This window comes from Camelus bactrianus, chromosome 26 (genome assembly GCF_048773025.1).
Source record: "Camelus bactrianus isolate YW-2024 breed Bactrian camel chromosome 26, ASM4877302v1, whole genome shotgun sequence".
NCBI classification, from domain to species: Eukaryota; Metazoa; Chordata; class Mammalia; order Artiodactyla; family Camelidae; genus Camelus; species Camelus bactrianus.
The window spans coordinates 26,227,340-26,240,226 of NC_133564.1; the positions used below are offsets into that span (position 1 = coordinate 26,227,340).

The 12,887-nt window shown below is 38.9% G+C and overlaps 1 protein-coding gene across 8 annotated transcripts in view; it reads left to right on the forward strand.

The window, feature by feature from the left end:
- LOC105067618 (pro-neuregulin-1, membrane-bound isoform) overlaps positions 1 to 12,887 on the forward strand; it is a 203,697-nt gene that overhangs the window by 41,650 nt on the left and 149,160 nt on the right. For all 8 annotated transcript variants that reach the window (XM_074353783.1, XM_074353781.1, XM_074353784.1 and 5 more), the window contains exon 3: positions 7,735 to 7,856. In XM_074353783.1, the coding sequence (XP_074209884.1) occupies positions 7,735 to 7,856 (122 nt within the window). The remainder of the gene's footprint in view (positions 1 to 7,734; positions 7,857 to 12,887) is intronic.

Consider the following 12,887-nt stretch of genomic DNA (forward strand, 5'->3'; position numbering starts at 1 on the left):
TGAAATGTCTAGCACTTCATATCAGATAATAAAACTCAGTGCTAAATTGTACGTTACCGACACAAAGTGCCATGAGAGTGGTGGGGGGGACCCCAAGAGCTTCAGGAGTCCCTGTGAGGAGGTGGGTCTGGGGAAGAGGGAACGTGCCTCTGGCTGGGTAGGTGAAGAGCAGAAACCGCAGTCAGTAGCAGGCCCTGTTTATAGGGCAGTGAAGAGGCCATTTGGGTTGGGTCAGTGGGGGAGTCGATGGGAAGTTTTGCCCTCTCCCAGACAAGATGCCGTGCGTCTGCCCTGAGCTAGCTGCTGGGTCCGCGGAGATGAACAAGAAGTGCTCCCTGCTCTCCAGAGGCTAGGTCTCAAGATGGGAGGAGAATGTAAGCAGTTATGTAATCCTCAGTTTTAAAGTGGACGGGATGCTGTAGGAAGACATGCACATGGACGGTGGGGAGGGCCCCCAGCCAGGGACAGTGGAGGCTTCGCTAGGAAGATGGAGAGGAGGGAGGGAGGGAGCGGGGAGAGGGCCACCTGGGCTGAAGGAACAGGACCAAGCAAGCTGCAGACTGCAGGTGTTCCATGTGAGGATGCCTGGAGAGGAAAAGCTAATGAAGTTGGATAGATACGTTGATAAAAACGGAACAACAGAAAAAGTGAGCTGCCCAGAATGAATATGGCTTTGAAAGAGCACATGTAAATGTGAAGAGCTAATTTGTTACATGGCTTGGATGACATATAAAAGTGTCATTAGTATTCACAAAAGCATTTTCGTCTTGGCTTCATGGGCCCAGACACCTAACAGCACTGTCTTACATATTAATAAAATCCCATTATACCGGAAAGGCTGACATTCGGAAATTACTTCTTTTAAACAATAGCTTTGCTGGAAAGAATTAAATGAGAAGGGAAAAGACTTTTATTCAAGTAATGTGACTGTAAATTACTCTTGGCAAAACAGTGAACATTTTTGATCCTTTAAAAAAGAAGACACTTTGTGTAAAGTGGGCAACTGCTCGATAAGTGATCACCTTGTTGGGTTTCAGCATTGGGTATTCAGTCATTTCTGAAGTTGTATCTAAAAAAACAAAAATTGGTGTCATCGCCTTTTTTTTGAAGGACCAAACTGAATCTGAATTTAATTAACATTTGCAAAGTACTTTTTCATTTCATCTTATAAATAGTAAGAAAAAGAATACTGCTGTTTTTATACCCATTAAAAAATTAATATCCTGAAAATGATGGAAGCTGGGTTTCTGCCTATAGATCTCATGTTAATGAGGGAACACTTGGACCTGAAATTGAGCTGACTCTACGTCTCATGTCTTCTCACCACTCCTTGTGGTTTTGCTATGGTGTCCAGTAAAGTCACAGCATAGGGGAAGGGGCCTGTTTAGGCATAGGGTAAAGTCTTCAATAAAAAACATTCCTATTCTTCAGCTTCGTCTACATACTCACAATTTTTCATTACAAGGATATTCAGAATGTTAATGGTGTGCAGTGGTTACTTGCTTACTTGACTTACACTTTATCTTACTGTATTCGCTTTTACTCAAGAAGGGACACACTTTACCTGAGACTGTGCTCACCAAGCAGAGGTGAATTTTAGTGTGAGGTTTCGGATTTCCCTGGGATCCTCTTTATTTAATGTAAAACATTGACTCTCTTCCAAACCTTCATCTAAGTTTGTTTTTCACATTTTAGAATATAGATTCTTTGCAGCAGCTAGTATTTACCTTTAGTTCCTTAGTGTTATGAAAAGATTTCACACCAATAGGCAATGTCTGTTATTTTGTAAAGTCTTACCCTCTTTGGCCCTGCTCCTACTAATAAATGACATTCTTATATGTTCCTCCTAAGATTTTGCATTCACGCTTGAGCCTCTGTTTGTTTTCTTTGGCTAAATGATGTGTGGGACCAATTAAAAGAAATGGAAACTGCCCTAATCTTAATTGCCTGCTTATCCCTTTGTTCTTGTTTCCTTTGCCTGGTGGACGATTGTGATCAAGAAAACTGGTTAAAGAGCTTGGTGTGTGACAGATCATTGTGGGACCATCCAGTTGGCCTCATGTACATACCTGTTCTCTGTTAGCCTTGTTAAAGACTGACTTCCAGTTGTTTGTAAACGGTACATGCTTTTGGATGCCCTTAATTTTGTATCAGCTCTGTGTTTCTGCTCTTACATATTTTAATTTTGTTTAAAATTAACTCTAATTGGTTTGGTCAAAAATTTTTGAATTGTTTTTTAAAGAATTGTTTCTCTCGTTACCAATTGTTGGCGTTGTTGTGGCTGTTGTTGTTTTGACTCTAATAGAAAACTTTTATATGTGTTCCCTTCTCTTGTTAGCTGAGCCACTCTGGCACGTCACTGTAACTTCGTACGTAGGAAAATCTTAAACCCCTTCGGTATAAAATGGGAATTCCCAGTGCCTATTTCCTAGAGTTTGTGCAAGGTGTTTTGTGCAGTACCTGGTTCCACAGAGTCTAATAGTTGCCTTGAAGTCTCTCATTCTCTTCTTTACCTTTCTCATCATTGTCTGTTGGACAGTATCTGAAGCTGTGTTGAACACACACACACGCATGAGTTCATATGTTTCCTTAGAGATCAGAGGAATGGAATTATATAAACTAAGATCTTTGATATATGCATCTAAGTTGCTTTAGCCTATAAATAATTGTGGGAAGAATCAACCTAAATAAGAAAAATGAGATAGTGCTATTGGAACCTTGAATCCCTCTTGTCAGTGAGCACTAATTGAAAGAACAAAGTTTGCATTTTGATATAAAAAAAGAAAAAGAAGTAAATATTTACAGCTTTCATTTATAAATCGGTTTGTATAGTTTATTGTTGATTAGTTTTTCTTATTCCCAAAGCCACGCATGTTTATTATAAAAATCTAAATATTGCAGGAATGTAGCGTGTAATTGTAATAATAGCCAACACTTACTGGGAGCTTGCTGTATTTCAAGCATTGTTTTAAACATTTTTCATGTATTCACTCTTTTAAAAGTTTTAGAAAGTGAAAGTCCACCAAAGCATCAGGCCCTCCCAGCTTCCCAGATAACTCACCAATTAAAGACCAGAAAGTTAATTTTGTGGTGGGAAGGGAATTCAATAATTCTTTCAAGTTAACTTTCTTCTTATAGACAGTATATGGTAACCTGTTGAAGAAAGTAAAATGAGATTATTAATACCCATACTTAAACCCCTGAATTGTTGCAGTGTATCATTTTCAAGAAAGATTTGTCTTTTTCTATTCTTTCACTACTTCCCATTCCTACTCTTGGACCCAACGATGGAAGAATCTCATAGTTAGTAAATAAACTATGGTACACAGACAATGGAGTATTGTTTAATGCTAAAAAAAAAAAAATGAGCTATTAAACCCTGGAAAGAAATGGAGGAAACTTAAATGCATATGACTACATGAAATCAGTTAATCTGAAAAGACTATCCAATGTATGACTCCAACTAGTTGACATTCTAGAAAAGGCAAAACTATGGTGACAGTAAAAATAGCAGTGGTTGCCAGGGATTTAAGGAAGGGAAGACAGGAGTAAATCAGCTGAGCACAGAGGAATTTTGAGACGGTGAAACTTTTCTGTGGGATACTGTCATGGTGGATACGCATCAGGATACATTTGTCCAAAGCCATAGTACGTACACCACCAAGAGCAAACTCTGATGTGCACTGCGAACTGGGTGATGACGTGTCCGTGTAGGCTCATCAGCTGTCACAAATGCACATCTCTGGTGAGGAATGTTATTACTGGGGGAGGCTACAGAGGTACAGAGACAAGGGGTCTGTGGAAGATCTCTGTACCTTCTCCTCAATGTTGTAGTGAACTGAACACTGCTCAAAATAAACTCAATTAAAAGAAATCTGTATAGTGAGTTAAATGTATCATTGGAGTTCAAAGGGGCCCCTTGTGTCCCTTGAGAATGTTGAGTTTCTACTGAATTTCCAAAAGGGTTGCCTGCCTTTTTGACATAAACACTTTCTCTCTTTAGATTTTTAAATATGAGGCTCTGATTGAAGCTTTCATTTTGAAGCAGGATTTTTTTTTCACAAATAATTGAAACCACTGATCTATTTTAATCTTTCTCTGCATAGAGATATTCTTGTTAGGAGTTGCTCGACAGGTGGCTATCCAGACTTGAATCTTTCCAAGAGAGAACCTCACCCTTTCACGTCACACCCTCTCCACTTTTGAACACGCGAAAGTTTCTTCCTCATATATTTTCCAAAATGTGCCTTCTTTTTCTTGTAAGACATAATTCTACCTTCAAGAGCTTCTCCCAATAATTTCCTTTTTCAGATAACAGCAATGAAATACATTTAAATAGCTATCCGTATCTTGTTCACAGCTGCCTGCCTGTGGGACCTCTGTTTCTTTAATAGAATCTTCTCTAGTAATAAGATTTCTAGGTCCTATTCAATTCTGACCATCCTCTTCTAAAGTCCTCTAGCTATGGAGAGATATTTTTTCAAATGCCACTTTGAAACATAATTCAATACCCTAGATGTGATCCATCCTGTGAGCAGTATATTGAGACATTTTTCCAATTTGATTTATGCTCTTTTAATATTAATTTGGCCAAACAGTGCATACCTTTCTTTTTCTTCTTTTTTTGGGGGGGGAATAGTTGTGGAAGATGGAGTAATGTTAAATGTGTGGTTAATTGAAATCCTTTTTTCTGTATTTAGTGTTGTCCAGGCTCCTCTCTCCCAGCCCGTATTTCTGCTACTGATTTTTGAACCCGAATGTATTTGTCATGCTTCTCTTGATTAAATTGATTCTTGGTCTCAGCCCACTGAAGTTCAGTCCTGGAATTCCCAGGGGTTTCTCTACAGAAAGGATTCTTTAGTCGCTTGTCATGCCTGTTTTAGAAATTCACTGTAACTATTTGCATAAAAATGGCTAAGAGGTACTGCTGTAAAGATACCTGTTTAAGTCGGTTTAATGCAACATTTATTGGAGCATAGAAAATGCCTTTTTTTTTTTCTTGTTCTCTTTCTTTTTTGCTCTTTAAGCATAATGCTTATTTACATTACTTGGAAGAGTATTCCAGGAAACACTGCCCAAGTCTTTTAGAAGGATTTTGATTTTAAGATTTCTCCCTTTCAGGTTAACAGTAAGTCAGTGTTAACGGTAAATTTGATGACCATGTTTCTTATAGTTTGATTTGTTTCCATAGTTAAAATATGAATGGCACAGGGTAAAGAAAGAACTCCTTGCATATCATCACGGACTGTTCCTAGGTTTATATAAATAGGAGAGCACGGCTGTTCTTGGAATTACAGTAATCTTGGGGTGTTGTACATTCTCGGGATGTTGTTGTAATCATCTTATCTCAGAATTTGGGGGCTTAACGAGAAAAGTTACTATTTTCTTACATTAGAAATTCACTTTTTCTTCTGTGTTGAAAAACAAGGATGTTATTCCCATCCTGATATTCTTCCTGATTTATTTATCAGTGATTGTTAGTGTTTCCATGGTCGCACATGAAAATTCTTTCAGCTAATTAAGTTCTTGGGGGCTGGACGAGCTTATTGTATTTATTCCATCAATAATCCATTTTAAAAACACTAGATTTGAATACTCCAAAACCAGGTTTAAAAGTTAACAGAACTTGACAGGGGATTATATCCTAATATTGTTTTATATTGATAATTCTAAAGTTTTTATATTTTATTATTAAATCTTAATATCTGCTTACCAAGATACTTGCCATCAAGATGGTCTATTTTGGTTTATGGGGATATACTTCAGGGAAGCTTTTCTGTGAGTGACCCTCTCTGATTAACACGTGAATGTCCCTGTATAAATTGTCCTTGGAGGTCCCCCCATTACACAGATAGACAAGGCTGTTGTTAGAGTAGGTCCACTTGTCATCAACTAGTTGTGTAGATCATTCTTTTCAAAAAATATTAACACATATGCCATGTGAGTAACAAGAATTCTGTGGTCAAATAGGTTTAAGAGAAGCTAAATAACGTATTCCCTTCTTGGAGGATCAAAGGACATTGGCATATTAATCCTGCTGGATTTTTTTAAAGCCTGTTTTTGTTTAACCTAATGTCTTCCCAACTTATTTAAGCATAGCTTACTTTGTTCTGTTTTGTTTTCTCAAGTTTATCTGTTGACGTTGTTCTGAGGCACAACTAGTGAAGTTAACTTTTCAGTCCACATGTTGGTTTGACTTTGGTGGCCTTGGTCTAGACTACCTCCGGCTGGCTCTGCCTTCTTAGTACTGCATCCTCCCTGCCTGCTGCCAGCCGTAGGAGCATGAGGCCCTGCAGAGAGCTGGCGTGGGAACACGCAAGTATTTTATTCATTTGTCCACACGTTCACCCAACAACGTTTGAGGATGCACTGAGGACAAAGCGGTGCTGTATTCTGGGAGGATACTAGCTTGAGAGAGAAGACGTACTGAAAGACCCAGTAGACTCATGAGAGAGGCACTCAAGGCTGTCAGAATTTAGACAAAGGGGAGAGCGTGGCTCCCGCTAAGTGATTATGAAAGGTTTCATGAAGGAACTGGTGCTTGAGGTGGTCCTTGAAGGTCAGCTAATATCTTGATAGAAATATGGGGCCCCCATTCTAGGAAGAAGAAATGACCCAAGCAACAGCATTAAGGTGGAGGACCAAAAGGCTTACCCAAGCGGCTGGGTAGATGGCTCACTTGAGTTGACTGGGGGAGAAGAGTGGGAATTAAATTTGGAACAACTGATCCAACTTCATTAATAATATTATTAGACAAGAAGACCAGGAAGTTCACTTAAAAAGTAGGAAGGTGTAATTTATGGGAGGTATGCATGTAAGTCAGAGTTGCTTCCTTTGCTTCCTACCTTCTTTTCTCCCTGTTGCCCTCCTCTCAAGAACCCAGACCGTCAGTACCAGGCTTCTGTCTACAAGGACACTTTTCAAAGGCTTTAGTAAATGCTGAGCCAATCCTCAGCAGTTCCAAGTTTTTAAATCATAGAGATTGCTTAAATTATAGGCTATGTGTAACAGTTAAGCATAGATAGATGCAAATCACAATGCTGCTCATGCTCAAAAAGAGTGCCAAATATCGATTTAAGATGCAGACTTTTATGAAAGTGTGTGCTATTGTTGCATGAATATTTATTTCAGTATTAAGAGCCATTTGTGTGGTACTCTGCTCCCAGCAACGAGAATCTTCTTTAAGAAAAAAAAAGACAAATTCCCTGTCTTTGAGAAGTGATAAATCCTCTTCATTCAAAATCAAGGTAATTCCTGATGTTACTCTCCTGAGAAAAGAAGGACCGAGCGTTTTCATCTATTCTAGTCTTCATTAAGTATCTGCCCTTACCAGATTTATAAGAAATGATTTTACACTTTTTTATCATCCTTAACCCTATTGGCTGGTAACCTTGAGATATACAGAGGAAAGAAAATTTACTATTTAGATAGGAAAAATTCTGAGGCTAATAATGTGGTTAGTGGTGGTGCTAGAGGAATAAAAAGAAGAATTAGAGAAGGGAATTCCTTTAAATTGCCACTCTGGGTGATTAAATTAGGACTATGTCCAGGGTATAACTTAAATGAGGTGCATCTCACTTTCACTCTTGGTAAAATCATACCTCGATGAACAGTTGTATTTTAACACGTGTGTAGAGTGGGAAGGGGCAGTTTGAAACTACACGGAAATACATTTTGATGATCATTGTATTTCTGTGAAAAATACTTAACACCCCTTTGGTCCTTATCTTACAGGAAGTCAGAACTTCGCATTAGCAAAGCATCGCTGGCTGATTCTGGAGAATATACGTGCAAAGTGACCAGCAAATTAGGAAATGACAGCGCCTCTGCCAACATCACCATCGTGGATTCAAATGGTAAGAGATACCTACTGCATTCTGCTTCTCGGTGTGTAAGGCGTGTGCTCAAGATACGTGGTGAGACTTGTAGTACACTGGTGTGTTGAATCGCATTGTGAACCGATGAACACCACGGAAGGAAAATCATATTATTTCGAATATCTTGTGTGTCCTCCATGAAGCTCTTCACCCCAGGAAGTGAAATAAACCTGAAATATACATAGGTTTTCTTTTAAAGGGTTTGAATAATGTCATGAATGGCAGAGACAGGATGGGTTGCTAGAAGAAAGAGGTTGTACCTCCACTTTAAGTTACCTGGAGACAGCAGTCAAGACTTCCATTCAGTCAACAACAGAATATGTGTATATAAATAATTTATATACAGAATACATAGGTATATACAGAATATGTGTATATTGTATATATTTACATACATACATATATTATGTATGAAAGTGTGTACGTTGTGTGTGTGTACATGTGTGTAAACAGAATATAATCTTGACTTAGTCCTGGGAAATTTTATGTTCTTATATATAAGTTTTTAATACATCTGACTCTAGTAGAAGGTTAAGTCTGTCAATTTTTTAGGTCTTAATTGAAATTAAGAGCATCTTAGAGGCAAAGCATGTCCTACTATGCAGAAGCTTCAGCTTCTGCTTTCCTGAGAGCAGTGCCAAGGGGACGGTCATTAAAGAAATGAATGACGTGGAGGTAGAAGGTGGCACCGACCCTCCGGCAGCGTCTCTGAGTTATCCGAGGAAAGGCAGAGCATCACGGCCGGTGGCTCTCCATTTGTGATACCCAGTACCCCACAACGTGATGGAGCCATCTGCAGAGGAATGAGGAGCTAGCAGTGAGCATCGGGATCTCTACAAACAATAAAATACTGCTTCAAAGCTTTTTGTGAATGATGTCACTTAACTTCTGCCTTCAGAAACCCTGTCATCTGTTAGAAAACCAAGCCTACTTGCACTGCTTCCAGACAGGCGATGGCAAAGAATGTTCAGTGCCAAGATCCGAGCTCTTAAAGTGATGACAGAAGTGTGAGGCCAGCAAGGGAAGAGTGAGGGGAACTTCAGGGTTCACTCCACAGGACACTGGTGTTTGTATCAGTCGACTTTATAGGGTGGGAGAAGGGAGTGAGACGTGAATGTGAGGAAGGGTTGGGAGAAGCCACGTTCATTGCTAGGCTTCGGTGGACTTCCCAGCGAACTGCTCTAGCACAGTGGCAGCGAAGTTCATTACTTCCGTTTTAAATGCCTCCCTCCACAGAGAGTAAAGGACAACAGTGAAAAGTGGTTTCCATGATCATTGTTAGGGGCTGTGTTGATCGTTTAAAATTTAAGAGCCATTTAAAATGTGTATGAGTAACGATGACATCACCTTACTTTTGAATCAGCACAGGTTAAGCCATAGGGTTTTGCTTGTGTTATTTTACCCCACTTGGAATTTTATAGGTTGCAGCTTGAAGCACAAATTTAAAACGAATTTCAGTGGCTTATTCTTTTCTCCCTATTACACCATGCTTAATAGCCTGTTCTCAGTTTGTCACTGGCTTGCTGCCACATGTCTCTTCCTGGTAAAGGCGACTGAGTTATGATTTGGACACTTGGATTAGATTTGTGTAGCTATGCATACTATAAAATCCCGGGAAAATAGAATTAAAGTAAGTGTCATAGTGTGACTGGGTGCTTACAGTAGAATTATATTTAATATTCCATGTTTTCTGAATTATAGGATTAAGCAGTTAATTACTTACCACTGTATTATTCCTGGCAAAAGACTCACAGGGATCTTTTTATTTGGGGGTGCTGAAGCGTTGATAATATGACCTTTCACATTTCTTTCACAGGAGAGACATCCGACTTCTTTTTCCATATTAATTCATTCAACAATTGGTTTCGAATTTGAATATAGTGTTGACCAATTATGAAGTGTAGAGAGAAATGAAAGGAGGGATGTTTTGGATAATGAACTTTCTTTACCTGACAAGAATAAAGAGACGTTTATGAAATATTGTAAAGAGGTCATTGTTAAACAACCAACTAAAATTCTTCAGGGACTGGGTTCTCGCTGGCTTTTTGAAAGCATCTGAGGGAGGAGAATGAAGAATCTCAATTACAACGCAAGGTGCTTGTGTTGGTCTTCCTCTTAGAATGTTAGGAATAGTTCATCCTTATCCAACCCTCTCTTTACATTTAAAAAGAAATGGACACTTTGGATGTGTTTTAAGTTCTTTAGCCCCTGGTTCACTATAGCTCACTCTGTACCAGACTGTGTGTCTGCGAATGTTTAAGGTAGATTCTTTGGTTTGTGAAGAACAGAAACTGAACGGTGTGAGGCGTAAGGAGAGAGGGATTCCACGCAGAAGAACGAGAACTTCATGATAATGGGACTCGAGGAGAAAGTGATACCCGGGGCACATCTGTGAGTTTAAGCACCAGGAATGTGTGGCTTTTCTCTCTAGCGTCTCTGCCCTTCCTGTGCCTCAGATACTGTCTTGACTCTTCCACTGTTTCATACATTTTCTAACCTCTCCTGCTTTCAACTGTGCTTCTTTAGAGTAATTCTAATCTTTGACCTGATTATGATCCCATGTGGCCGTATTCTTCTTCATGGTTCTTTTTAAAGCATTCTTTCACTTTTGACTCCTTTTGTAGGATTGTTTCCTTAGTTCCCAAAGCTGACTTCCCATAGCAAGAATCTGATTGTCAGAGCTAACCATACCAGACCACATCAAAAGAGCTAGAGTGAGTACAAATCATCAGTGCATTCTAGTCCTGGTGCCCACGATGGGCTCAACCCTGAACAGTGAAGCCAGAAACATTGCTGCCTAGAAGCACTCCTCTTTTCAGAGGCTATGGCTGGGACACGCCCTCATCAGCGCCTGTGGCTTGGCAGGCATGTGGCAGACAAGGCCAATGTGTTCTGCGTATCAGGAGACCCTTTTTTCCCTACACCTCAAGGGCTTAGTTATAGTGCAACCAAAAAGGAAATACATAATCTATCTGATCTTCTTCCTTTTCTGTTACCATCTACAAATTTGCTATATTCAGATCAAGGCTGGTTATGAAAGAAGTCTCAGCTCAGGTCCTGAGTTCTCGGGGACTCAAATGCACTACCTTTGTGTTATCACATCCCTGTCTCCTTAGGAATCTGGGCAGAGGGTGCACAGAAACACTCTTTCAGAGAGGGAAAGAACACTGTACAGTGGTTATAAGCTGCCACATGGCCAAGCCATCTCTTCCTAAATGTGATTTACCATTGATCTTGGCTGAGAGTGGAATTCTCAAGAATTTTTCCCCCATGGAGAGGAAGGAGTCCTAGGTGGCGAAAAGGCTTAAAAATAAGAACATGTTGCCAAAATATTATATTATGTAGAACTCCCCTTGAGATTTTCATTTGTTTTCTAGAAAATATTAGTCATGTTGGGTTTTTTTGTGTATGGTCTCAGTCTTCTCTCCCATATTTCTCCAGTAAGTACACAACTGTGGTTTGATAATTTCTATGTAGGCTGCCTTGATGAAGGATCCTGGTATGTGCTGTGAACTGATTATCCTAATGTCATTCTGTGCAAAGGATTTCTTGTGATTTACTTATGTTCTCACAGAGGTGCCTTCTTTGCACTAAAATGCTTGAATATATTTTGGGACAAGATTCTAGAAGGGATGGCAGGATTTAGAGGACAACGTGCACAGGGCAAAAAAACGTGGCAAGATGAGCTTGCTGCTTGACATGATTTTTAATCCCATTATGAGAGCTGTATAACTATTAGAATAAAATTAGCACAGATCCTGAAAGTCTTCCATCCAATATTATGAACTCATTGTTTAGATTTGCTTAGATTAGCAGCTAGATACAAAAGACATGATACCAAAAAACCCAGAAATTTCCTTTGACTCATTATATGCTTGAGTGAAACAGTGATCATATTTCCAGTATTTTCAAGCATTTAGAAAAGAACGCATATGTAGCCAAACATTTTGTTATAGGCTATGCTTTAGGAATTTATATGTCTTCTGCCTTTTCCAATGCCTTTTAACCCCTACTTTATTAGCGGAAAAGAAGTTGTCGTACAGTAGACAGGTATAAAGCTATGCGGTCTGCTAATTACTTCCGGGAATATGTATAAAGTCTAACAAAATCCATTTGAGTTTTCATACAAAGAGGGATCTCATAGGCAATCATTACGTGATGGATTACAGATGGGTTCTTTTCATGTCTTCAAATATGGTAGATTAAAAGGCCACATATGCCATGCTTATACGAATCGCACACTTTATGTTCGTTCTAATTTGTATTTTATTTGGCTTGATCTTTATAGAGGAAACCTTAATCTAGCCATTAATTCTTAGGTGAGAGGCACCATAAAATCTCCTGGGCATCAGATTAAGGAAGAGAATAATAGACCTAACTGGGTTTCAAATTAATTAAGTACTGCTCTCTTTTAAAAGATTAATACAGGAGAATATACAACTAATCAATCATATCTTCTGCTAGGTTTTCTTTTTTTAATCAGGAGAAAAATTATTTGAGTGAGATTCAAGATCCCATAGGAGCAGTTGGGCTCCTAGCAATAAAATAGCTGTTCCATTATATGATGAGCAGAAAAAAAAGATTATTTCTACAAAATTTCATTAATCTAGCAATTGGCCCTTTAAAACCTGGGATCCTGTGGGTAACCCACATTAACGATGTTAGAAATGCTGTGAGATTGGTGAACAACTTACAGTTGTACAGAGAAGCACATAAAATATGTTTTATCCTTTGTATAGCAGTCTCCCTGTCTGTTGCGTTATATAGGATTCTTGTGAAGGGTAATAAAGAAGAGCAAAATGAGTGAAAGAATTTTCTCTTCAATGCGTGGTATTCATCCTGACTCTACACCACTTACTAACTTCAAAATGTCTCAGTTGCTTAAGAACAGGCACTCATTACGAGCAAGATTTCAGATACTTGAAGATGTTTCTGAAATCGTTTCTGAAATCGTTTTTACCAGTGCTAATAAATAAGTATGCCCAATTGAAGTCTTAAAAAAATGACTTA